Source organism: Lissotriton helveticus (assembly GCF_964261635.1).
Source record: "Lissotriton helveticus chromosome 1_1 unlocalized genomic scaffold, aLisHel1.1 SUPER_1_unloc_77, whole genome shotgun sequence".
In the NCBI taxonomy this organism is placed as follows: Eukaryota; Metazoa; Chordata; class Amphibia; order Caudata; family Salamandridae; genus Lissotriton; species Lissotriton helveticus.
In genome coordinates, this window is record NW_027611722.1 from 679,431 (window position 1) to 705,785 (window position 26,355).

At 44.6% G+C, this 26,355-nt stretch overlaps 2 protein-coding genes across 2 annotated transcripts in view; both read right to left on the reverse strand.

The window, feature by feature from the left end:
- The window catches only part of LOC144806464 (uncharacterized), a 498,581-nt gene that overhangs the window by 140,168 nt on the left and 332,058 nt on the right, over window positions 1-26,355 (reverse strand). The gene's annotated exons all lie outside the window — the stretch shown is intronic.
- The window catches only part of LOC144806466 (uncharacterized), a 222,886-nt gene continuing 215,563 nt past the window's right edge, over window positions 19,033-26,355 (reverse strand). Inside the window, exon 7 of the mRNA XM_078672825.1 lies at window positions 19,033-22,464. Within this exon, the coding sequence (XP_078528951.1) occupies window positions 20,972-22,464 (1,493 nt within the window). The 3' untranslated portion in view covers window positions 19,033-20,971. The remainder of the gene's footprint in view (window positions 22,465-26,355) is intronic.

Genomic DNA, 26,355 nt, shown 5'->3' on the forward strand with positions numbered 1-26,355 from the left:
TTATCGAGTTTGTCAGAAAATGCCAGAATAATAATATGTCTGTTCTCCTGTACACAGTTTGTATTCTATTCATACAGCTGACTCCGGAGTAACTGATACTTTCACAATGTCCAAACAAGGATTGAACGTGACACAGGGTTATAACTCCACCCTTCACAAACAACTCACAATCCTTTGCTTAACTTGAGCCTTCAATAGTCGCAGAGCATTTCCATAGTCATAGAGCAACAGCTCTATCACGGTGTTCGATAACTAGGTCCCGCCACAGGCGCCTTACCTCCTCTTGCAAGGAAACAAAGTCTTCAGCTGATACTAATGTACCATGCCGCGCTCCTTCCCAATCCCAGCGCGTTCAGTGCGCGATCGGGGAAAGCGCCGTACAAACCTCCACAAAACGAAACAAATGCTCCTGACTTGCTGGCAACAGGAAAACAGTAAAAAACAGGTAGGAAATCACCGCGGCGGCTTCACTGGACTTGCGGTGCTTCCTGCTGAAACTGACTCCATAGTTCAGGTGAAAAGCACCGGATGATGAAACAGGAAGAGTACAAAAAGGAAAGTAGGTAACAGAGAGGTAGGACATCGCCCCTAAGCATTCTGGGCCATGTAGTTCAACTTAATATCACAGCCATTCCTCACATACAGGACCTTCACGAGTTAGATGTGACAGTCTTCAGGGGCTTTATTATTATTTTGAATTTGTATATCAGCTCACAGCTACCCAAGAGGGTTTCCGCAGTCTATTGGCTGAAAAGCCATGTTTTCAAGGATGTGCGAAATGAAACAAGATTAGGTTGCAGACGGAGGGGCAACGGCAGGGTGTTCCATGGGGTGGGGCCCAAGTAGGCAAAAGAGCGCCCACCCATGCGAGAAAGTTTGACTTTTGGGATTCGACATTTTTCTTGGGTGGAGGATCAAAGACTACGGGAGGGAACATAAGGGCAAACTAAAAGTTGCAAATAGCTGGGCGACTGTGAGTGCTTAATGCGGAACATGTAGGTTAGGGCTTTGAATTTGACCCGCTTTTCCACAGGCAGCCAGTGGAGGTCAACCAGCAGTCCGGCTGTGGGAGTATATTTGGGAGCGCGGCAGAGTAGTCTAGCTGCAGAGTTTTGAACTCGCTGTAGTTTTCGTATTACCTCTTTGTTAACGCCCAGGTAGAGTATGTTCCCATAGTCCAGCCTAGAGGTGACAAGGGCCTGCACTACGGTACGCTGGGCATGAGATGGGAGCATCCACACAATCCTACTCAACCATTTCAAAATGGTTAAACATGTGGCAGCAACCTTGGTGGCTTGCTGTCGCATGGAGAGAGAGTCATCCACATTGAAGCCCAGGTTACGTACATAGGTGGACGGCTGAGGAAGTGGACCCATCTCAGGCGGCCAATGTTGGGGGGCCCCAGAAGTCTCGATCTTTACCCAGGAGCAGGACCACAGTCTTATCGCCATTGAGCTTTAAAAAATTGGCATTCATCCAGGTCGCAACTTTACAGAGGCCGGATCTAAGAGCAGAGGGCTGGGTGGTGTTACCTGCTGAAAGAGAGAAGGTAATCTGGGTATCGTCGGCGTAGGAAAAAAGCGACAGACCGGACTCCTCTACCATAGCCGCCAGTGGTTTAACATAAATGTTAAATAGTAGAGGGCTGAGAATTTAACCCTGGGGGACTCCGTGAGGAGAGGGACGAGGCTTTGATTTTGATGTGGTGGAAAAGACCTGGAATGTGCGGCCAGTGAGAAAAGAGCTAAGCCACTTTAAGGCTGCCCCGGTGATACCCGACGATTCAAGGGCCTTTATGAGTACGGTATGATAAACCGTATCAAAGGCCGCACTAAGGTCAAGTAGTATCAAGGCCATGGTTTCTCCTGCGTCAATCTTATGACGCAGCATTTCTGTCACTCCAAGGAGAGTGGACTCTGTACAATAGCCAGACCGGAAACCGGACTGGGAAGGGTGTAGGAGCCCATTTGTTTCAATGAACTTAGATAAATGTCCTTTGATATGTCTCTCCAAGATCTTAGAGAGAGAAGGCAGAAGTGAAATAGGACGGAAATTGGAAGGAAGAGAGGGGTCTGCATTAGCCTTTTTTAATAATGGGACGGCAATAGCATGTTTCCAGTCAGGGGAAACAGTTGAGTTCGTAAGAGATGAGTTGAGAAACTGAAGAATATGGTCAAGAGAAGGTGATTCAATTTGTCGCAAAACTGTAATAGGCAATAGATCACAAGGAGAGCCAGATTTGGTTTTGCTGAGATGTTGAATGAAAGATTCCATGTCCAGAAGTGGCCAGGAGTCAAGATTAATCGTTGTCTGTGTTGAAACAGAGCGATTATCAGGCGCTAAGGAAGAGCAGATAGCGGACTACGCAAAGGAAGGGACAGGAGGGGTGGCAGTGCTAGCCAGGGCCGAATATATAGTGTCTACTTTTTTAAGAAAGAATTGAGCAAGCTCTTTGCATTGTGTGGTATTGAGAATAGGAGGTGGTGGCAGGGTGGTAGCGCCCGATAGATCCTTGACAATGTTGAATAGGGTTTTATCACAATTATTCGCCTGCATAATAGACAAGGAGACATAGTTAGCGTGTGCAGCCCTGCAGTGGGAATGGTAAGAACGCTTAATGGTAAGACGGTGATTATTTAGCTTCTTGGTCGAAGGTGGGAGGCAGATATCAAGGGTAGTCTATATCCAGTTGCGGAACGCTAACAAATCCAAAGTAAGATTATATAGGGCTTAGGGGCATTATTAGACAGCAATAAATTAAACTTAGTCATGTCCAGGTTTTTCCAATTCCTAAAGGGCATAGCCATGGGGCTGCTATTTGTGGGTGCAAGGTGGGGGCCAACTACATTAAAGCCCACTAAAAAGTGATCAGTCCAACTAAGTGGAATGGCCACCGGGTAATGTAAAGAAGGCAAATTGGAGAGAATAGGGTCAAGGAGATGGCCAGCTTTGTGTGTAGGCCCCCAGTTTTGAAGTAAAATGTTCAAAGCTGCTAGATCGGAAACCAAGGTATTACCAGTAGTGCAATTGGGATCCTCTAGATGGAGGTGGAGATCACCAATGATTGTGAAATTAGCTGAGTGTAACAAAAGCGGGGCGACAAAGTCAGGGAAATTAGAAGCCCATGAACCAACAGGGCTTGGAGGGCGATACACTAGTAGCCCAAACAGGGTGAACGGTGGTGTCAGAGTTAGTTTAAAAGTTGCAGCTTCACAATCAGGAATTGATAGTTCATCAAATTTGCAGCACAGATTAAAAAAAAAAATTATAGCAATTCCTCCGCCCACCCTGTCTCCTCTATCTTTTCTTACAATCACATAGTTCGGGGGCAGGGCTCTGGCCACATCAGGTCCCGAATAACTGTTTAGCCATGTCTCCGTTAAAAAGATGGCATCGGGTTGGAGATCCACCAAGAGATCAAAGATGTCTGCCTGTTGTTTGGGGAGGGATCGACAATTAATGCTAAAACAAAGAAAAATATTTGGGGGAGCTGGCTTACATTTCTTGGTAATTGGGTAGGCATGCAGGCAGAAGTGCTGGGTGTAGTGGTGTGACTGAAGTCAGTGGGGGGTGGGGGGGTTTAAGAAGAAAGTTACAGCCTGGACAGACTGAGGTGTTGGTGTTAGCATCCCAACAGACGCACATTGATCGGGGGTAAGTGCGAAGGTTGCGTAGCTGAGTGGAGGAAAACTTGATTTTGGTGTTGTTTTGAGGGTTACCAGGGGCAGGGATTTGGGCCCCAGGTCCCGGCCTGGTGCAGACGGGCGCAGACGGGCTTGCATTTGGCGCGCCCCCGACCCGCGCCGCTGCGCGGGTCGGGGTCGCTCTAGTTCCATAGGCTGTTTTTAATGAGCCCGCCAGGGCAGGGGACGCAAGCACTAGAGCGTCCCTTGCCTAAGATGACGGCAGCAAATGGCACAACCCGGAAGTGGGTAAAAAATTAGCGTGCAAAGTTTCCCCTTGGCCTCCCTCCACTCAAACAGTCCGCTCTTGACTGCGGTGGACTGGGGGGCAGAGGAAAAAGTGCACGATGCCACACCAGTACGAGGCAGCAAAAATTAAAGTCCCTCAAGTACACACAGGTAAAATATAAAAATTTCAAAGGCAATATTTCCCACAGTTTTTTAAAAGGTAACAAATCACAGAGGCATTCAAAATTAAAAGGATGCAGAGTGCAAAATGGTAGTCAGCAACAGAAGCAACTCGCAATTCTAACTGTTCAAGTTATACCAAGCTGTATGCATACGCCAATGGGCCTGAGGGGTTTGCAACCGTCAAAGTTTATGGTCGAGTTCTAGAAGATCATGATCAGAGGTACTGTTTGGGAGGATCAAGGCGTAAACGTTTACAATGGACGCAGGAGTTGAAAGTATAGTCTGCGTCCCTCAGGTGCGCCAACCACCATGGATCCATCAAGGCACGATCATCAATAATGTCAGAGAGGATGAACCGGTCTCGGGGCTGCCTGGTCATATGGTTTCTGGACTTGTCAAGGTGCCATATTCCAGCACCCCCCTCATGAATATCCTGGCTGTCCCAAAGGAGAGCATGAGTTTGGTCAGCCGCCCAGCCATAGATAGAGCCCACACACAAAGACTCATTGAACATCTGAACCTTGTAAACAAAAAGGATACTGAGTTCCCCGGGGATCAAAAGGAGGTATGGGAGAGTGGAGACAAAACTAAACTATAGTCAGGGAACTGGGTGTTCCCTTGTTGGAACTAAGGGACCTCACACACCCAGGAATCTAGGTGTCATGCTTCATCATTGGTCCCCTGCTCCTCGTCAGACTGGCGCTGCAATGTCTGACGGGCGCCGTAGGCGCTCTTTGTTGGAGATCTTTTGTTCCAGCCAATAGTTTGTATGCGTGTGAGGGGTCTGGTGGTGGTGTAGTCGTGAAGGGAAAGTGAGGTTTAAAAGGAGGTGAGTCAGTCCACAAGGGATTTTATTCGGGTGGCTGACTCCCTTATTAAAAGGGTGGGAGGGGAGAAAGAAACTGTTTAATTGACAGCGGACTGACTCAACCCTCTAAAAGGTCGACATGTTTCATGCCTGTCTGGCAATTCTTCAGGACCTCAAAACAGATATACTACACAGTGAAAAAATAAAGTAAAAAGTTAAAAGGATACAACCTCACTGGGTCAATCAGGGAGCAAGCCAACAGGTCCTACTCTAAGGGGGAACCTGGAAGAAATATATACAGGAATACCACTTTAACATTAGGTGGATACAATTCCTATTAAACCTAGGATCCGAAAAAGTGCTCCATAACCCATACAACAATGGTCTATGAGGTCTAAATACCAATTACACAGTGATAGGCATGGTTGAATTAGCATGTCCATTCATTGAAAATATGGCAGTGTAATAAAGGATTAAACCAATCACAATAAAATGAAAATGAATAAACAGAAGAAGAGGTTATCACAACAATCACTAATGTTTGACTGGTTTAGAGCTTACCCTACAATATAACCCTGGAGGGCCCCGCAGTCTGTTCCCGTGGGGCTGTTCGAGTAGGTAAATACCTGTGACAGGAAGAACAAATACAGGAACCCATAGGGTTTATTTATAGTTGGGGAATGGCGTGGTTAAGTGCAGCCAGGCCAGGTTGGTAACCGGACACTGGGCCTGACTGCAAGGACTGTGATTGAGTGAAGGGGAGGACCCGGGAGAGCCATCTCAAACCCCCCTCTCTTTCTCTCGACTTGTCGGCCTGCCCTGCCAGTGGGTGGCCAAACACGAAATGCAACAGCAGGCCATGGAGGACGGCCCGCCCCGCCTCCGCGTTCGGGGCCGGTTGGGTCCGGACCGGTTGTCCCCGCCCGCACCCCGTCACAGAGGCCCGAGAGGGCCATGCCCCCATCGGTCCTAATGTCTGCCGTCCCTGCCGGGCACCCGACCGCCAGGTATATATCCAATGGTCACAGAGCGGGGAGAGACCCGTGATAATGCTCTCACCGGTAAGGCCAATCACGCAAGCACCATGTCCACTGCATGACTCTCCACAAAGGTACACAAACACGCTCTTACCTTGGCATCGAACAGCAAAGGTGGAAAGACCTACCCCCCACGCACGGCGCTCCGACCGGTAGCGCGAAACAGCTGGTCCCGTCCCGGCGGGATCGGCAGGGTTATATGCTGTTTAACCGCGACTTTGCCGCGTCGCGCTCTATTCTGTTTATTAATTTTCATTTTATTGTGATTGGTTTAATCCTTTATTACACTGCCATATTTTCAATGAATGGACATGCTAATTCAACCATGCCTATCACTGTGTAATTGGGATTTAGACCTCATAGACCATTGTTGTATGGGTTATGGAGCACTTTTTCGGATCCTAGGTTTAATAGGAATTGTATCCACCTAATGTTAAAGTGGTATTCCTGTATATATTTCTTCCAGGTTCCCCCTTAGAGTAGGCCCTGTTGGCTTGCTCCCTGATTGACCCAGTGAGGTTGTATCCTTTTAACTTTTTACTTTATTTTTTCACTGTGTAGTATATCTGTTTTGAGGTCCTGAAGAATTGCCAGACAGGCATGAAACATGTCGACCTTTTAGAGGGTTGAGTCAGTCCGCTGTCAATTAAACAGTTTCTTTCTCCCCTCCCACCCTTTTAATAAGGGAGTCAGCCACCCGAATAAAATCCCTTGTGGACTGACTCACCTCCTTTTAAACCTCACTTTCCCTTCACGACTACACCACCACCAGACCCCTCACACGCATACAAACTATTGGCTGGAACAAAAGATCTCCAACAAAGAGCGCCTACGGCGCCCGTCAGACATTGCAGCGCCAGTCTGACGAGGAGCAGGAGACCAATGATGAAGCATGACACCTAGATTCCTGGGTGTGTGAGGTCCCTTAGTTCCAACAAGGGAACACCCAGTTCCCTGACTATAGTTTAGTTTTGTCTCCACTCTCCCATACCTCCTTTTGATCCCCGGGGAACTCAGTATCCTTTTTGTTTACAAGTTATCTGGACATATACTCTGGACCCCGTAAAAAACTGTCCACACTGGTTCCTTCCTTTGTATTAAACATCTGAACCTTGGCAAAAATATATCTGTCCAGGGGGGTCCCGCCATGTCCGCAGTATGCAAACCCCCTGGGATTTGTGAAATAAGATGTCCAACCCACTCTGCCCCTGTTCCAAAGGGGTAGATGGGTGTGTAAGGGTAGTCAGGATCCTGCTGGCATGTAGTACCGTACTCATCCAAACCCTTCTGAATGTATCATGATCAATAGGTGACAGGTGTGTGTCCTGGAGCAATGCTACATCAAGGCGGTGCATCTTCTGAAATGAGAGGATTTTCTGTCTCTTGATAAAATAGGTCAGGCTGTTGTCATTAAGGGGCATATTTACAAGGAAGTGGTGGAGCACGGCGTTGGCCTCCTTGGCTTAACGTCACGCTCTCCACTTCTGAAATGCAGGACTACACCGTATTTACAAGAATCCGGTGCAGCCCTGCATTTCTCCCTGTGCTGGTGCTAAATTTAGCTGCCTAGCGCCAATGCAGGCAGCCTTGCACCATACTGCAACGGTGCCTGCTTTGAGGGGAGCAGGCCTGCCAAGTACCACGCATCAGGGGTTAGAGTAACACATTTCAATGTGGTGGTCCGCATCACCGTATTGAAATGCAAAGACACACATTTTGCTTTTAGTTGTTTCCTAAAGGTGCTGTATATGGAAATTTTGTTTCGGGACAGCAGTAGTTTATTCCAGTATCTTGGGGCCAGATACGAAAAAGCTTTTCCACCAGTCTGACTCAAACGTATACGAGGAACCTGTAGAAGGCCTGGAGTACTGGATCTGAGATTTCTGTTCGGTGTGTGAAAGGTGAGTTTCTTTTGTAGATAGTAAGGGCCTCTGCCATTCAGCGCATTGTAAGTGAGACAACAGATTTTGAAAAAGGATCTCTTCCTTACAGGTAACCAATGCAGCTCTCTCAGCAAGGGAGCAGAAGGGGAGCCAGCAGGGGCGTTCAGTAACATTCTGGCCGCCGTGTTCTGAATCACTTGTAATTTAGTAAGCAGGGTCTCTCCCACTTCCGCCAACAGAGCATTACCATAGTCTAATTGGCTGATGACCACGGCTTGAACTAAGGTTCTGCGGTGATTAGTAGGCAAGTAGGGAAGAATTTTGCAGAGTAAACGCATACTATAGTAGCAGGAGCTAGTAGTGGCAGCAATGGGGTCTTTCATGGTTAATTTAATGACTGATCTAATTTTAGGCCTAGATTTTTAACGCATATTTTAGGAACAGGAGCTGGTCCCAATTGTGAGGGCCACCATTCATCAGACCAGCTAGCTGAGGCTTTCCCCGTTAGCATGACCTCGGTTTTTCCAGTATTTAACTGGAGGCAGTTCTGTGTCATCCAGCTAGAGATTAGAAGCATTCAGCTGGAGAACCGCAATTTCTCTGCTTCTATCTTTGGGCCAATAGTAAATATAAGCTGAGTATCATCAGCATATGAAATTATCTCAAAACCTAGCTGTTCTACAAATTTTTCTAACAGATATGGCCCTAGCATGATAGTTTGTGTTCTGTCTGACAAAGTTCTGCAACCACTTTAAGGCTGCCCCTTGAATGCCACAGGAAGCTAGCCTCTCCGCGAGCCTTAAATGTGAGATGGTATTAAAAGCCGCTGAGAGATCTAAAAGGATCAGTACTACCGATCCTCCAATGTCTATTTTCTGTCTGAGCGAGTCAGTTACAGCGAGCATGGCAGTCTCGGTACTGAAGCCCGGTTGAAACCCGGATTGTGATTGATCCAGAATTTCCTTGGACTCCAGGCATAGACTTAGTTGCTTGTTAATTATACTTTCCAGCAGCTTGCCCAATAAGGGTACCAAAGGAATAGGGCGGTAGTTGCTTAGTTCTCGGGGATCCGCAGTTGGCTTCTTCAATATTGCTTCCTTCCATGTTATTGGAATGGTACCTGATTGTATTGAATAATTATTGATATTTAGAATTGCTGACACGCAACGAGTGGCTAATAGGGCCACTGTCTTTGGAGGACAAAGATCTTGGGGTGAGCCAGATTTTGAGAAGGAGAGAGCATTGGAAACTTCCTCAAGCGTGGTTAACTCGAAACAATCTAAGGTGCTAGCTGCCATTTTTTCTAAGCCCTCTGTTCTAGTAGTGGCTTCAAGGTCTTGAGAGGTGATCGATGAAAAGTTAGCATAAATATCAATTATCTTTTCTTGAAAATAGATTGCTAACTAATTACAAAAATCTTGTGTTTCCATAGGCAATTGTCAACAGACATGAAGAGATACAAAGTCTTTTACTATATTAAAAAGGGCCTTTGGGACGTTAGTGGCACGTTCAATTTGGTTAATAATAAATAGACGTCTGGCTGATTTTAAATTCAGATTACAGCTAGAAAGGGATTGTTTAAACCGTAGTTTGTTTCTGCGGGTCTTTACTAACTCGCCAAAGTCTCTCCAATCTCTTGCATTTGGAATTTTCAATCTTTAGCTCTGAAGTGCACCAGGTGGCTGATGGTGGACATTGGGGAGAATCCAAAACTGTCACAAAGGCGGTATTAAATTCTTCCAACGTCGTAGGAGCATCCTTATCCTTCTTTAATGATTCCAGGTAAAAATCCTCATTAAAGGCTTCTACAGAAAGATTTCGCCAAGGTCTTGGGCCACTTGTTTTTTCCCTGCACTTAAGTCTGAGCTCTTAGGGCATGGCTGTTGGATAGAGAACTTAATCATTGAATGATCTGTCCAAGTGAGAGAGTCTGGGAGGTTACAGGTTAGATGATCAATATTAGAAAAGATTAGGTCTCGCGAGTGGCCAGCTGGATGAGTTGGCCCTGTAACTCTTTGGGTGAGTACAATCATGTCAAGAGTAGAGAGGAGTTTATTAACCTCAGGGTTCATATCATTTTCACCATGAAAATTAAAATCCCACAACAAAAGAAATGTATTTGAGGAGAGAACATGCATAGCAATTAGATCTATCAGTTGGTCCGTGAAATTGGTCTTAGTTCCTGGGGGACGGTATATTGGTGCACTGTTCCAACTATCTGTTGGTGACGTAATAATCTTGAAAATTCCCAGTTCTATACTTTCATGCATGGCACTCAGATCCGTCACGTGAGTCATCCTGTGATTCTGGGCAAATCATTCAATATCTCCGTGCCTAACAAAAATGAATGTGTCCATCTGTAAAGCAACTGGGGCTCATATAAAGCACTATGATCCCCGATACCTCTGGGTCAAGTGCGAGCTTAATGAAACTCCGAAAAAAATGCAGGGGACATTCCTATTCCGACTCTAATGCTAACCCTATGAAGCACCCTACAACTTTAGGGCTACTTATACAAAGACGGACTGTAATCCAAGTCACAGAGTTTCAAACCCACTACTTCCTGAAGTAAGCCTAAAGGAGGTTCTGGCGGTGCCGTACCGAAAGAACCAGTGGAGGCCAAGTTGCGTGAAGTTTGGGTGGTTTCCTAGGGTCAGCTCAAACTGCAGCGGTTTAGGGAACGCAACTCTTCCCCCTTCAAGAGTTTGACATCAGCCGCTGTCCTAGTGGTTTATGTACTGTCTAATTATTTTAAGGGGCTGAGCAACCCCTGGTCATAAGCAGTGAATACCCATGCTCCTCCAGAACAAGGGCTGTCTGTCCCCTGTCAACACTCAGCATTTCTGTAAGGAACCAGTTATGTTTCAGCCCCACACAGGACCAAACTAGTCTTCGTGGATCTCTAGGACCAAACACTCTGGTCCTGTGATTGGGTCGATCAGCAGCCCTAGTTTTGTTGTTTTTGCCTGAAGTGCTCACCCCATGTCTGCTAAAGGTGGGTTTATGAGAGAGAGTTTACTGTTCACTGGCCAGCCGCCTACAGGTGCTGCTGGAGAGGGTCTAGAATAGGTTGGGTTTGCAGGTAAGATGAGGGACGGCTGACCTTTCCCACGGAGCGGCGCTGTTAGCAGATAAATGTACACACTCTTGCTGGCAGTACTAACAGTGGCACACAGGGCTTGGCATCACCATCATCGTTCCTTTGTAAAGCGTACATGTATCTATTACTTTCATGTTTTACATCTCAAACCTTGATTTCCAAACCTGTGCTGAATATACTCAGCCAGCAGCCCATCTGGACATGGTTGGAGGGGGCCTGATCCAGTCACTTATTTCGATTGTGAGGATGATTAAGTGGTGATAAACAGGTTCGACATTGAAATCCATCGGCTTTGAGTCTCTGTGTCCTTCCCTTTAAGATTTCACTAATCAACAGTGTTACATCAGGCCCCTCACACATCTCCGATGAGGAACACCCTAGACCAGTGGTCTTAAAACCTTTTAATGCCACGCCCCCAACCCCACAGCGATCGTCGGGCACCCCTCAGAATTTTTCACAATTATTCTATTCAATTGACAATGTTTAAATATGTCTAGACTTATTTAAACATTGCAGTTAAGTACTGTTTTAAGAATGCAATCAAATACGTGATTGGCAAACATACTATTCTGGTCAGGCAGGCTTTAATATAGCCTTATGGCCCGCTGACGAGGGCCTGCGTCTTGGGCCTGTAACGGGTTCAGGGCCTTTAACGACCAGTTTATCCAGAGGCAGAAGTGTAGAATATTCTAAATTAAAAAGAGAAAAAACATGAAGACAAACATTGGAATGTCGGAGCTCCGGACTTATGCCAGCAATTACAAGCCATTTAAGGGCTTTAATACAGTGAAAATGTATCTCAATACATAACTGATTGCAAATTGCCGCTTTGTTATCATTTTATCCTCCCCTCCGGAGTCAGCAACTAGGTGTTTCAGAAATGTATGACCTTTTTATTCTGTACACTGCAGTAAAAGCTAGGGATAGCTGTCTTGTTCATCAACCAAACTACCTTTTAAATTAGTTTGAGCATCCCGAGTGCCCTCCGCCAGGCTTGAGAAGCCAGTTCTCGGTGAACACCCACCATGTCATACAGGACAGGTAGCCAAGTCGATAGGGAATCATCTTTCTTTACTTGAATATCATTGGTTCACAAATCCTTCCATACCAAAAGTGCCACGGTGGACGGAAGTCTGGCTCTGTGGATGTGCTATTCTCTTTCTGGCATTTTACGGTAACTAAAGGTTTCATTTCCAAGTTCTGAAAGTGACCTCGTCCTAGTCTACCGGACATTGACCTAGTGTGCTAGCTTTATAGGCTGATCGGCTAGCACCTGTTTTAAAGAGAACCAGGGGCAGAAAAAGGTTTATGCAATCAAAAGAACAAAATACAATAAATTTCATATCACCATTTTTTGTGTCAATTGTTTTGGTTCTCTTAAATTTCCAAATGACTCGGCCTCACTAGTATTTATATTCCATTGTATGAATATTTAGATATGGTGTCCTTGTTTTAGAAGTACTGGAGTGAATATGTGCACAAAATGAGGAAATTTTAACACAATTCCTTTTTTTTAAACCTTTTTTATTAATAACACGAGAGGCAAAAAACAAGAATAATATCAATATTAACATCACAATGAGAGCATTAAAAAATGTAGCAGAAAGAATAAACAGATAATTTCATAAAGCCGAACACAAAATATAAATTAGAGACAGGCATGGCGGTGAAGAATTTTCCCCTAAATATTCTGAGACAGAAGACATGTATAACTTGTTCAGATTTTAAATGACGTTACCCCAGATTTTTTCAAATTTTCTTAGAGACCGGACACCCCTGAGTTTAGCCAAAGCAAATTCCATAGAGTGAATCTCGTTGACTAGAGACCACCACTCCATAATATGGGGAGGTTTAGAAGAAATCCAGGCACAAGCTATTATTAATTTAGCACAGGATAACAAGGCCTGCTGGGGGAGAGTGACACAATGGACATCTAATAGTACCATTGACGCCAAGAGTAAAGGTGGTCTTTTCAGTTTCAATTTCAATACTTTGTCCAAAGCAGACCGGAACTCAGATAAAACTGGGCAAGAAAATAACATATGTTCTAGATCGGCTGCTTCTAGATTACATTTTGGACATTTAGTACGGTCGCTGAAAAGAATGTTATATGACCATTTGGGAATCCTTTCTGGAGTGTGATACAGCATGCATGATGTTTTAAATTGCTGTAGTCGTAAGCTTGAGGAATGAACCAAATTGTTAAGATTAGAAAAAGAAAAGGCAATTTGATTCGAAGTTATGTTAAATTCTAGCTTAGAGCTCCATTTCTCAGCTAATTTGGAACAATCACCGCTCTTATAGGTATTGAAGCACCGATATCCTTCACTGATTAAAGATTTAGTTTTGAGTGAATAGAGACAGTTCCAAATAACGGAGTTTAAACTTTCACACATTTTCATCTTTCGAACAAAAAAAATCATAAATCTGAATATACTTGAATCTCATTGAATCCGTCAATTTGTATACATTTTTCAGTGCCTCAAAACCCAAAAAGCTGTGAGAGCCATAAAGATCATCCATTATTTTAATGCCATGGTTGGACCATATATTTGTCAATCCGTCATTAAAAATCTCAGGAAGGCCTGGATTTCCCCATAATCGCAATTTAGAGTGGAAGAAAGAGACTTTACAGAATGACATAATATTAAACCAGATTTTCGCAATATCTTTAGAGGTCTTAAATTTGACCCTTTTGTAATAATTGGGGTCATTGAGTTTTAGCAGAAACATTTTGGAATCAGAATTTCACATAATAATATGAAAATAAAGTTGGGTGTCAAAATTGAGCAGAGAGCGTAACCGACCCTGGAAGCTAGCCCAATAATATAGTTTGAAATCAGGAAAATTGAGTCCACCGCTATCCAAAGAGCCCTTTAGTAACGTCAGAGATCTACGGAGCTTCCTATATCCCCAGATAAAGGCACTGAATATCCCATCAAGTTTTTTAAAGAAGCAATTACTAAGTGGTTACGGTATAGAGCAAAATAAATAGAGAAATTTAGGAAGCACTTTCATTTTGATCAAATTGATTCTGCTGATGATGTTTAAGGGAAGCTTATGCCATTTTTTTAAAGACAGTGGTAGACTTCAACAGAGCGTCGTAATTTATTGTAATGACCTCATTGATTTTCGCTGAAATTTTAACTCCTAGATAGGTGGCTATACTGCAGATTCCGGAGACTGACGCCGATGATTGAAGATTGACGACTATTTGCTTCTTGTTTATATTCAATTTGTATCCTGGAACATCTCCAAATCTGCTAGCCTCAGTTTTTATCTTTTCTAATGCTTCTACGACATCGGTAGAATAAATAGCAATATCGTCCGCATAGGCAGTAATTTCCAGTGAGTGCAGACCATATCTAAACGGTATTATTCGAGGCTGAGTCTGGAGAGCAGAAAGGAATGGTTCCATCGACAGAGCGAAAAGCAGGGGTGATAAAGGACACCCCTGTCGAGTGCCTCAAAAGATGGAAAAGATGGAAGAGGTCAGCCCAGCATAGCCGATACGCGCCGTGGGATTGTCATATAGCGCTCGTATCCATTTGACAATTCCATACACAGATTTGAGCTGGATAAACTGTGTGATGACAACGATCCTTGTGCCAATCATCCACACTCGAGCTCATTAGGTAAAAAAGACAACCATCAGAACAGACTACTTACTTATCCCTATCTAGGCTCAGTCCAGGAGGGCTTTCAGTTCCATTATAGTCAATTATACATTTAAAGTTAAGCTTTCAAAGGACTATGGAATTATTATTCCCCAGAGGAACCCACAGAATTCTCTTTTACAAGTTACATACGAGAACAGCTCAAGCAGGTGCTGCTCAGTAGCACCAGTGGAGGGCTTGTGCTCGAACTTTAGATCTGTATGTTCTTACAGGGGCTTTAAGGAACAACCCTTCTCCCATACTAAGAAAAAGCTTAAAACACTCGGTTAGTCCTGGACACAGGAAGACCAACATTCTGGATATGATTGTGGCATAACGATTTCAACAAAAAGCCAACCCATAAATAATCTTAGCTTTATAACTGTTCACCCTTTGAAGGTGCTCACAGCTTTCTGAGAAACTCTTTGTACTTTGGCCTCCTTATTCCACGTCCATCACAGACACCGTTGTTCTAGATATAACACAATCTAACACCCAGTATATAAAGTTGCACTAAATAAGAACCTAAAAAAAGTCTCTTTGGAATATGACAAATCTATGTCTACATCCCTCTTGTAGCAGAATACATAGAAGTACTGAAAATGTTATGGCATTTATATGGATTATTAACAAGGGGAGTGCCAAGACACACACATTTTTAGCTTTCCATAGAAATAATACACTGGTTGGACAAAAATGACTGAATTAAAAGAAGTGCATCCCAGGTCTTCATATCACAAGTAGCACTTTTCTCTCCATCAACACAGGAGAGCTAGTCCCATCTCAAAGAAACCTTGTCAGTCATGTGAACGCCGAAAGCAGAGCCATTCTGAGAACAGTCACTTTGTCGAAACAGGACCCCCTTATAATGCCAACTCTAACAGACTCCCTGCTGAGGGCAGTCACACTGTCGAGACAAGACCCCCTTCTAATGCCACCTCTGGCAGACTCCCTGCTGACAGCAGTCACACTGTCGAGACAGGACCCCCTTCTAATGCCACCTCTGCCAGATTCCCTGGTGACAGCAGTCACACTGTCGAGACAGGACCCCCTTCTAATGCCACCTCTAACAGACTCTCTGCTGACAGCAGTCACACTGTCGAGACAGGACCCGCTTCTAATGCCACCTCTGCCAGACTCCCTGATGACAGCAGTCACACTGTTGAGACAGGACCCCCTTCTAATGCCACCTCTGCCAGACTCCCTGCTGACAGCAGTCACACTGTTGAGACAGGACCCCTTCTAATGCCACCTCTGCCAGACTCCCTGCTGACAGCAGTCACACTGTCGAGACGTGAACCCCTTCTAATGCCACCTCTGCCAGACTCCATGCTGACAGCAGTCACACTGTCGAGACAGGACCCCTTCTAATGCCACCTTTGCCAGACTCCCTGCCGACAGCAGTCACACTGTTGAGACAGGACCCCTTCTAATGCAACCTCTGGCAGACTGCCTGCTGACAGCAGTCACACTGTCAAGACAGGATCCCCTTCTAATACCAACTGTGCCAGACTCCCTGCTGACAGCAGTCACACTGTCAAGACAGGACCCCCTTCTAACGCCATCTCTGCCAGACTCCCTGCTGACAGCAGTCACACTGTCGAGACAGGACCCCCTTCTACGGCCACCTGTGCCAGACTCCATGCTGACAGCAGTCACACTGTCGAGACAGGACCCCCTTCTAATGCCACCTGTGCCAGACTCCATGCTGACAGCAGTCACACTGTCGAGACAAGACCCCCTTCTAATGCCACCTCTGGCAGACTCCCTGCTGACAGCAGTCACACTGTTGAGACAGGACCCCCTTCTACGGCCACCTGTGCCAGACTCCATGCTGACAGCAGTCACACTGTCGAGACAGGACCCCCTTCTACGGCCACCTGTGCCAGACTCCATGCTGACAGCAGTCACACTGTCGAGACAAGACCCCCTTCTAATGCCACCTCTGGCAGACTCCCTGCTGACAGCAGTCACACTGTCGAGACAGGACCCCCTTCTAATGCCACCTGTGCCAGACTCCATGCTGACAGCAGTCACACTGTTGAGACAGGACCCCCTTCTACTGCCACCTCTATCAGACTCCCTAGTGAGTGTCTTGAGTTTAGGGGAGCAATCTCATTTCTTTACAATTAGCAGTCAAATGCCAAAATCCAAATCATTTTTTTAATTCTATTACATATCAAAAAACATACATTTCTTTTTAACATGTAAAAGCTAGTAATTATTGTGTACATTTTACAGCATCATGATTGGTTCTAGCTATATATTACTTATGTGCAATCAATCTTTTTTATTTCATATCTTTTGTGGAACAATCCTTTCAAAATTTGACTATCAAACCGTGGGAGTCTCGATGACTTTTGTTAATGAGCCCGTACTGTTCTGCAGAAAACTCTTGGGCTCAACCTGACTATCACACAACATGCGGCTCATTGATATTTATAAATGATTCCTCACTCTCCTGAAGAGAAGCCGCGTGCTCACCCTGGCTATCACACAGCATGTGGTCGGAGAGTTTCATTATTAATCTGTATCTGCTGAACAGACACTGTGTGCTCAGCCTGGCTATCACACAGCTGCAGCTCTGAGACCTTCATTATTGATCCTGCACTCTTCTGAAGTGTGCTTGTCCTGGCTATCACTCAGCTGCAGCTCTGTGACCTTCATTATTGATCCTGCACTCTTCTGAAGTGTGCTCGGCCTGGCTATCACACAGCTGCAGCTCTGAGACCTTCATTATTGATCCTGCACTCTTCTGAAGTGAAGCTGTGTGTTCGGCCTGGCTATCACTCAGCTGCAGCTCTGCGACCTTCATTATTGATCCTGCACTCTTCTGAAGTGAGCTCGGCCTGGCTATCACACAGCTGCAGCTCTGCGACATTCATTATTGATCCTGCACTCTTCTGAAGTGAAGTATTCGGCATGGCTATCACACAGCTGTAGCTCTGTCCCCTTTATTAATGATCCTGCACTCTTCTGAAGTGAAGTGCTCGGCCTGGCTATCACACAGCTGGAGCTCTGTGACCTTCATTATTGATCCTGCTCTCTTCTGAAGTGTGCTCGGCCTGGCTATCACACAGCAGCAGCTCCGTGACCTTCATTATTGATCCTGCACTCTTCTGAAGTGTGCTTGGCCTGGCTATCACACTGTTGCAGCTCTACGACCTTCATTATTGATCCTGCACTCTTCTGAACTGTGCTCGGCCTGGCTATCACACACCTGCAGCTCTTTGACCTTCATTATTGATCCTGCACTCTTCTGAAGTGTGCTCGGCCTGGCTATCATACTGCTGCAGCTCTGCGACCTTCGTTATTGATCCTGCACTCTTCTGAAGTGTGCTCGGCCTGGCTATCACACTCCTGCAGCTCTTTGATCTTCATTATTGATCCTGCACTCTTCTGAAGTGTGCTCGGCGTGGCTATCTCACAGCTGCAGCTCTGCGACCTTCATTATTGATCCTGCACTCTTCTGAAGTGTGCTCGGCCAGGCTATCACACAGCTGCAGCTCTGCGACCTTCATTATTGATCCTGCACTCTTCTGAAGTGTGCTCGGCCTGGCTATCACACAGCTGCAGCTCTGCGACCTTCATTATTGATCCTGCACTCTTCTGAAGTGTGCTCGGCCTGGCTATCACTCAGCTGCAGCTCTGTGACCTTCATTATTGATCCTGCACTCTTCTGAAGTGTGCTCGGCCTGGCTATCACACAGCTGCAGCTCTGCGACCTTCATTATTGATCCTGCACTCTTCTGAAGTGTGCTCGGCCTAGTTATCACACAGCTGCAGCTCTGCGACCTTCATTATTGATCCTGCACTCTTCTGAAGTGTGCTCGGCCTGGCTATCACACAGCTGCAGCTCTGAGACCTTCATTATTGATCCTGCACTCTCCTGAAGTGTGCTCGGCCTGGCTATCACACACCTGCAGCTCTTTGATCTTCATTATTGATCCTGCACTCTTCTGAAGTGTGCTCGGCCTGGCTATCATACTGCTGCAGCTCTGCGACCTTCGTTATTGATCCTGCACTCTTCTGAAGTGTGCTCGGCCTGGCTATCACACAGCTGCAGCTCTGCGACCTTCATTATTGATCCTGCACTCTTCTGAAGTGTGCTCGGCCTGGCTATCACACAGCTGCAGCTCTGAGACCTTCATTATTGATCCTGCACTCTCCTGAAGTGTGCTCGGCCTGGCTATCACACAGCTGCTGCTCCCTTATTGATCCTACACTCTTCTGAAGTGTGCTCGGCCTGGCTATCACACAGCTGCAGCTCTGAGACCTTCATTATTGATCCTGCACTCTCCTGAAGTGTGCTCGGCCTGGCTATCACACAGCTGCTGCTCCCTTATTGATCCTACACTCTTCTGACGTGTGCTCGGCCTGGCTATCACACAGCTGCTGTTCTAGCTTTCAGAAACCTGTCAATAACCAAGGGCCTGATTTAGATCTCGGCAACGGTGATGAATATCCTGTCCGCCGAAATATTAATCCATTGGATATAATGGAATTCATATTTTGGCGGATGGAATATCTGTCACCGTTGTGATGGAGTAACCCGTCCGTCGAGATCTAAATCAGGCCTTAAATGTTTCAACTTCTCTGTCTCCTCGGATTTGATTGATTAATGATGGAAATGATCATCATTTGTTCTACATCAGATCTTTAGAGGTAAATGCCATGCACTGCGAGGGTTAACCCAGAGAGCTGCAGCTCACATTTTCCTGCTTTCACTTCTGCTTTTCTACACAGTCCTCTGGCCGCTGTCACAGAATCATTGATGATGCATAAAACGACCAAAACCACAGCCCGCTCTGAAGAATCTTCATTTTGTGCTTGTTCAATTGTTTTGAGTGTGTTGGGTTTATAAGTTTTATCACTAATCTCCAGAATTAGCTGAAAATACCCTTGTTGGTCCAAGCATTGTTCATGGTGTTGATTTTACAGGCAGCATGGTCAGGTGTGCTTGGATTTCTTTCGTTAAAACTCTCTCACAGAATAAAAACCAACAATGTTTCTTTACTTTTAGTCCACTTTGTGCTAGTCTCCCAATGGGTTTCCGGATATTTCATGTTTTTTCTAGCTGTAGGGAAATAAACAATAGCAGAGAATAGACACTTTTATAATTTTTCAAATATATGTATTTTTCTTCTTTCCTACTAGTTCAGTCTTCTATCTCCTGCTTTTTATCAGCTAGTATTTGAATGTCCCGTATGCTTGTAATTTTATCAGTTTCTATAATTCCTTCATCTTACAATAACTGCACTTTTTTGCTTCAGTGCACACCTACAGATGGGTGAGTATTATTGATGATGTAATTAAATTATTACTAAAATCACTCAGCTCTATGTTTATTTCTATGTGGGTTCAGTGATGGTGGTGTGCTCGCTGATGTCTTTGTAGGTTTGAAGATTAACTGAGGCTCTTCACACATTCACTGCACTGGAATGGTTTTTCTCCTGTTTATGTTTGCTGATGTTTATGTAGGTCTGATAAGCGACAAAATCTCTTCACACAATCAGTGCACTGGAATGGTTTTCCCCAGTGTGTGTTTTCTGATGCCGCTTTAGGTATGATAATTTACAAAAGCTCTTCAGACATTCACTGCAATGATATGGTTTTTCCCCTGAGCGTGTTTGTTGATGAAACATTCATCCTGCAGAGGAAATAAAACTACTTCCGCATTCACTGCAATTATATGTTTTTTTCCCCTGTGTGTGTTCTCTGATTTTTTTTAGGTGTGATTATTGACTAAAACTCTTCAGACAGTCACTGCAATGATATGGTTTTTCCCCTGTGTGTGTTCGATGATGTTGTTTTAGGTTTGCAGATTGACTAAAGCTCTTCCCACATTTACTGCACTTGCATGACTTTTCCCCAGGTGTGTTCTCTGATGGTGTTTAAGGTCTGATAATTGAATAAACCTCTTCACACATTCACTGCAATGGTATGGTTTTCCCCCAGTGTGTGTTCTCTGATGCTGTCTTAGGCTTGGTAAATATATACAGCTCTTCCCACAACCGCTGCACTTTAATGGTTTTTCCCTGTGTGTGTGTTCGCTGATGATTCCTTAATGTTACTGAATTCCTAAAACTACGACCACATTCACTGCAATGATATGGTTTTTCCCTTGTGCGTGTTTGTTGATGATACATTAATCCTGAAGAGGAACTGAAACTACTACTGCATTCACTACAATCATATGGTTTTTCCCCTGTGTGTGTTCTCAGATGAATTTTTAGGACTGATAATTGACTAAAGCTCTTCAGACATTCACTGCAATGATATGTTTTTTCTTCAGTGTGTTCTCTGATGGAGTTTTAGGTGTGATAAATATATAAAGCTCTTTCCACATTCATTGCACTTTAAATGGGTTTCCCGAGCGTGTGTTTTCTGATGCTACTTTAGGTGTGATAATTGACTAAAGCTCTTCAGACATTCATTGCAATGATATGGTTTTTTGTCAGTGTGTGTTCGATGATGTTGTTTTAGGTGTGCAGATTGACTAAAGCTCTTCCCACATTTACTGCACTTGAATGGCTTTTCCCCTGTGTGTGTTAGCTGATGACGTCTGAGGTTAGATGATTCCGTAAAACTACTTCCACATTCACTGCAATGGTATGGTTTTTCCCCAGTGTGCGTTCGCTGATGTTTCCTTAATGTTGAAGATTCACTAAAGCTACTGCCACATTCACTGCAGTGGTATGGTTTTTCCCCTGTGTGATTTCTCTGATGGTATTTTAAGCCTGCTAATTGACTAAAGCTCTTCACACATTCACTGCACTTAAATGGTTTTTCCCCTGTGTGTGTTCTCTGATGAATTTTTAGAGCTGATAATTGACTAAAACTCTTGAGACATTCACTGCACTTAAATGGTTTTTCTCCAGTGTGTGTTCTCTGATGGAGTTTTAGGAGTGATGATAGAAAAAAGCTCTTCATACATTCACTGCACTTGTATGGTTTTTCCCCTGTGTGTGTTCGCTGATGTTTCCTTAATGTTGAAAATTCACTAAAGCTACTTCCACATTCACTGCAATGATATGGTTTTTCCCCTGTGTGTGTTCTCTGATGAATTTTAAGAACTGATAATTGACTAAAGCTCTTGAGACATTCACTGCAATGATATGGTTTTTCTCCAGTGTGTGTTCTCTGATGGAGTTTTAGGAGTGATGATAGAAAAAAGCTCTTGAGACATTCACTGCACTTGTATGGTTTTTCCCCTGTGTGAATTCGCTGATGGTATTTTAAGCCTGCTAATTGACTAAAGCTCTTCACACATTCACTGCACTTAAATGGTTTTTCCCCTGTTTGTGTTCGCTGATGAATCCTTAATGTCGAAGATTCACTAAAGCTACTTCCACATTCACTGCAATGATATGGTTTTTCCCCTGTGTGTGTTCTCTGATGAATTTTTAGAGCTGATAATTGACTAAAGCTCTTGAGACATTCACTGCAAAGGTATGGTTTTTCCCCTGTGTGTGTTCGCTGATGAATCCTTAATGTTGAAGATTCACTAAAGCTGCTTCCACATTCACTGCAATGATATTGTTTTTCTCCAGTGTGTGTTCTCTGATGGAGTTTTAGGAGTGATGATAGAAAAAAGCTCTTCATACATTCACTGCACTTGTATGGTTTTTCTCCAGTGTGTGTTTGCTGATGATTCCTTAAAGTTGAAGATTCACTAAAGCTACTTCCACATTCACTGCAATCGTATGGTTTTTCCCCGGTGTGTGTTTTCTGATGCTGTTTTAGGTGTGATGATTGACAAAAGCTCTTCACACATTCACTGCACTTGTATGGTTTTTCACCTGTGTGTGTTCGCTGATGATTCCTTAATGTTGCCGATTTCCTAAAACTACTTCCACTTTCACTGCAATGATATGGTTTTTCCCCTGAGTGTGTTTTTTGATGATACATTAATCCTGAAGAGGAAATAAAACTACTTCCACATTCACTGCAAGTATATGTTTTTTCCTTCTTGGTTAGTGTCCCTGAGTCGGGTATGCATTTTTCTACATCTCTTGACTGTGCTGTCTGAAGGGCCAACATGACCGATAAAGCACTTGTGTTATTTTCACACTCCATGTAGGTGTGTGGTATTTTGCTCGTTTGCTTACTGAATAAACTTGAAAGTGCAAAGGTCACCAAATACTCGCCACACTCATAACACGTGTAAGGCTTCTTTGTGGTTGATTGTGTCTTTAGAAAGGATAATGGTTCTGCAAGCTTGCGAGTAAAGATCCATCGTCCTTCTGGTCGGTGGACACTGGGACAGTACTCTGTGTTTTATATAGCAGAACCCCCATTTCTCTTAACTTTCAGTTAACTGTGCTTTTCGCTGGTTGCTATGGAATGGCCTAAAAGAGTTTACAATACACCTCCAGCACTGAATGGTGGTCTGATATCACTTTAGGAAGCAGAGCACTGCTGTAACCACCTCATGATTAGAGCTGGTATTGGACATGTTTACACAAGAAGTGGTTGATCAGTGTTGCCTTAATTTTCTAGAGGTCATTTCTTCATCATGAGGCACGGAGGTGACAGCTGAGACTCGTACAATCACCGAATTGCCCCTGACGGTACTTCAAAGATCTGTCAGTTTATGTTCAGGTTCGGCTGCCTCTGTCTGCACTTATGTTTTCCTGAATACTGGAACTCAATGTTTCAGGCTTTGCTTTTGCAGATTTACAGTATTATCTTCATTATTCTTAAGCATTGTGTGTAATCAAGGATTGTTTTCTGTCGGATGTAAAGAAATTTAAATTACTTAAATGGAAAATACTGGATTGTGCATATACAATTTTTAATTGATTGTAAAAGCATCGCATTTATTACTATTGTTGAAACTAATGAAGACATATTTAAGACATATTTAATCATACAGAGATATTTACATAAAAAATCCTTTGAACATGCCACAATCTTATTTATTTCAGCAAAGGTGTTCATAGAGTAACTTAGCAAAAAAAGTGTGCTCGCATAGCAGTCATATACTAGTTACAGCTTTAGGTCGATGCATATGCTCAAGGTTTTGTTAAAGCAAGAACAGCTCTTGGAGAAAGAGGCGGATCAGGAAGACTCAAGACAGCACGGTGGACATCAGAATGTTGTGCCGTACATCAAATCATATTGTTCATGGAGGTGACTGGTTTCATTCACTACTAACTTTTTTCAGGAGGATTCCCCTCGCTGTTTTCTCGAGGCCTGATTAAGGGGGCCTTTTGTGCGCTGATTGTGTTTGGGACCCATGTGGCATAAAGGGGCTCTATCTGGCCCTTTTAGGCCCTGCATCATGTATCGACCCTCTCCCCATATAACGTTCCTGCCCAATCTAAAATGGCGCTGCCTCTAGAAATCTAGATATTGACATAGGACTCAGCATGTCCTTCTTATGGACATGAAAGAAGGACTATCATGTTCTATAGCTTATAAATATTTCCAAGGTGGCAGCCATCTTAGAATGATGTTGTTTACTAATTCTGCTGAGATTTCCAGATTGGCTTGGTCTATCGAATTTCCAGGTTCATCCTAGGCCACTGTTCACCTCATCCCCCCTATCCCTCTAATCAGGATTCTATCTTCCTAATTGCAAAATCTAGTTTGACCTAATGTATTTCAACTTCCCTTTTTTATATTCGCAGCTGGGCACTCTCTTCAGGATTTGCTGATTTCCACCTAGAAATCGCATGCAAGTAACGCTGGGAAGCCCAAAACAGAAAGAGTATCTTCTTCAGTCTTGACATCTTCTGTCATGATGCTGCTGTTTAATGGGCTTTCTTTGAAGAACGGAGTCATGGAACTTTCCTCCAGCCACCCCATGATTTGATCCATCCCTTCCTTCCTTCATCTGACCATACCCCTTCTCCTCAACTCCCCTCGGCTTCCCCCCACGTGAGCATGTAGTACTCCGGTCCCTCCCCTCTTTCCACTCTGGAAATTTGGTGTCTTTAGCCACGGATTCCCTTTCTCGAAGATCACTGGACTCCAAACTGGTTCCAGACGGCTGTAATTCCTACACTATCATATACCTCCCCTAAACTACCTTAAAGCGTTTTCAAGAACTTCAAACACAGGCTTCTCAAATTTCACCCAGAAACCCTTATTTCCAACTTCTATGTCTGCACGAATAAAGGAGCTACCATAAGTGACCTTATCTTTTACACTAAAAGACCAGCGCAATGAAGGAAAGCCCTTTGCTATCTGCTCCGGATCACTGCATCCACTATCGTTTTCCGAGCAGAGGCAACCGTCTACATTTATAATAATTGGATTATCCTCATCCAAGTATCTGAATGCAACCTAGAATTACTTGATGAAATTTTCCTCTCAAACTCTCTGTAGGTTTCCTCCCTGACCCAAGCTCATCCTAGCCCTTTAGTCATCCCACGGGTACCTCGTTCTCTACCCTCTCCTAACCCCACTACTTGTATTGCTCCACCCCTTTCCCCTCCTCCCTATCCACCTCCATCAGATTACCCAACAGCATTCATTTACCATTACCCTTGCAGCTTGTTTCAACCGGAATTTTTCGTCATAATAACCTGAGCCCTCATCACACCCCTAGAGCAGCGACCACTGAAATACACTGACTCGATACTAACACCTTCACCTCATCTTTGGCCCTTACCTCTGAACATGCCCCCGCTGTCAGCACTGATGCATCTGTGATACCCTTTCTGGACCAAACCATGACACTTGCTGTGAGAAGTTGGCCTGGCATATGCTGTCCACTATTCTAGTGGGCACCTTGCACCAGTCCAAATGACCCTTATTGATGGTAGGTTTAAAGACAACCTATATAGAAAGCTATCCAACTTCCGGTCAAAAGAAAATGCCCTGGGTTTATTCAGAACTGCTACACCTGGAATTGATGACACACCTATGTAATGCTCCATTTCTCTGCCTGTGCCCAGACTTTGCACTAACATCATGTGCGTGCTTAGGGTGTTGGTGTGCGTAGCATAAAAGCAATGTAAGAGTGCAACAGAGTAAACTGCATCTCCTGCCTGCCAGTTGTGTATACAAGTGGGACCATCTATCCCTCTTTTATACCCTAGTTCAAAGTCCTCTGTTACCTATGAATAATGTGCTCTACAAAGTACCCAGGTGCCTGCTGTGTCACCAGGGATGGTGTCAGCCTGACAGTCTATAGAAGTTGAAGGGACATCACCTGCAGGCTGAATTACTTAATGGAGAAGCTGTGTACCTGTCCTGAAGAGCCTAGAAGTCTGCCTAGAAGCCTGCCTGTCTGGTAAGAAAGGGAAATGACTTTGACTATCCAGCAGGAGGACAAGGCTGTCCTGGAAGAAGCAAGGTCCGACACATCCTCATTATTTGTAGGGCGGGACGGAAAGCCATCCAGCAGGACCAGCTAGTCTGAGGGACCCCCTCCCTCCGCCAAGACTCTCCCAACAGTTCAAGGGAGAAAATAAAACTCTACCACAACGTGATTGTTGAGGCCCAGTTGGACGATTGTGTGCTGCCAACTGCCTGTTCAAGGTTGCATTTGCCAAATTCCTAACACACCAGGGTCTGAATCTACTGGCTTCCTGGAGAGCCTGTGTTGGGCTTTTAGCTGCTGAATTTCTGACTACTCTGTGTCAGAGGCCCATGAGGGACTACAACTACTCCAGTGTCGAACACTCTGCTTACGCCTGTGGTCCAGCCGGCCACAGTGTGGGCTTAATTGCTGACGGTCGGGCCTCCAGAGGGGCTGCACTTACCGACAGGCCAGGTGTGACTGCTACCTTGGGACTACTGATCTTCAGGCAAAGGCAAAGAAA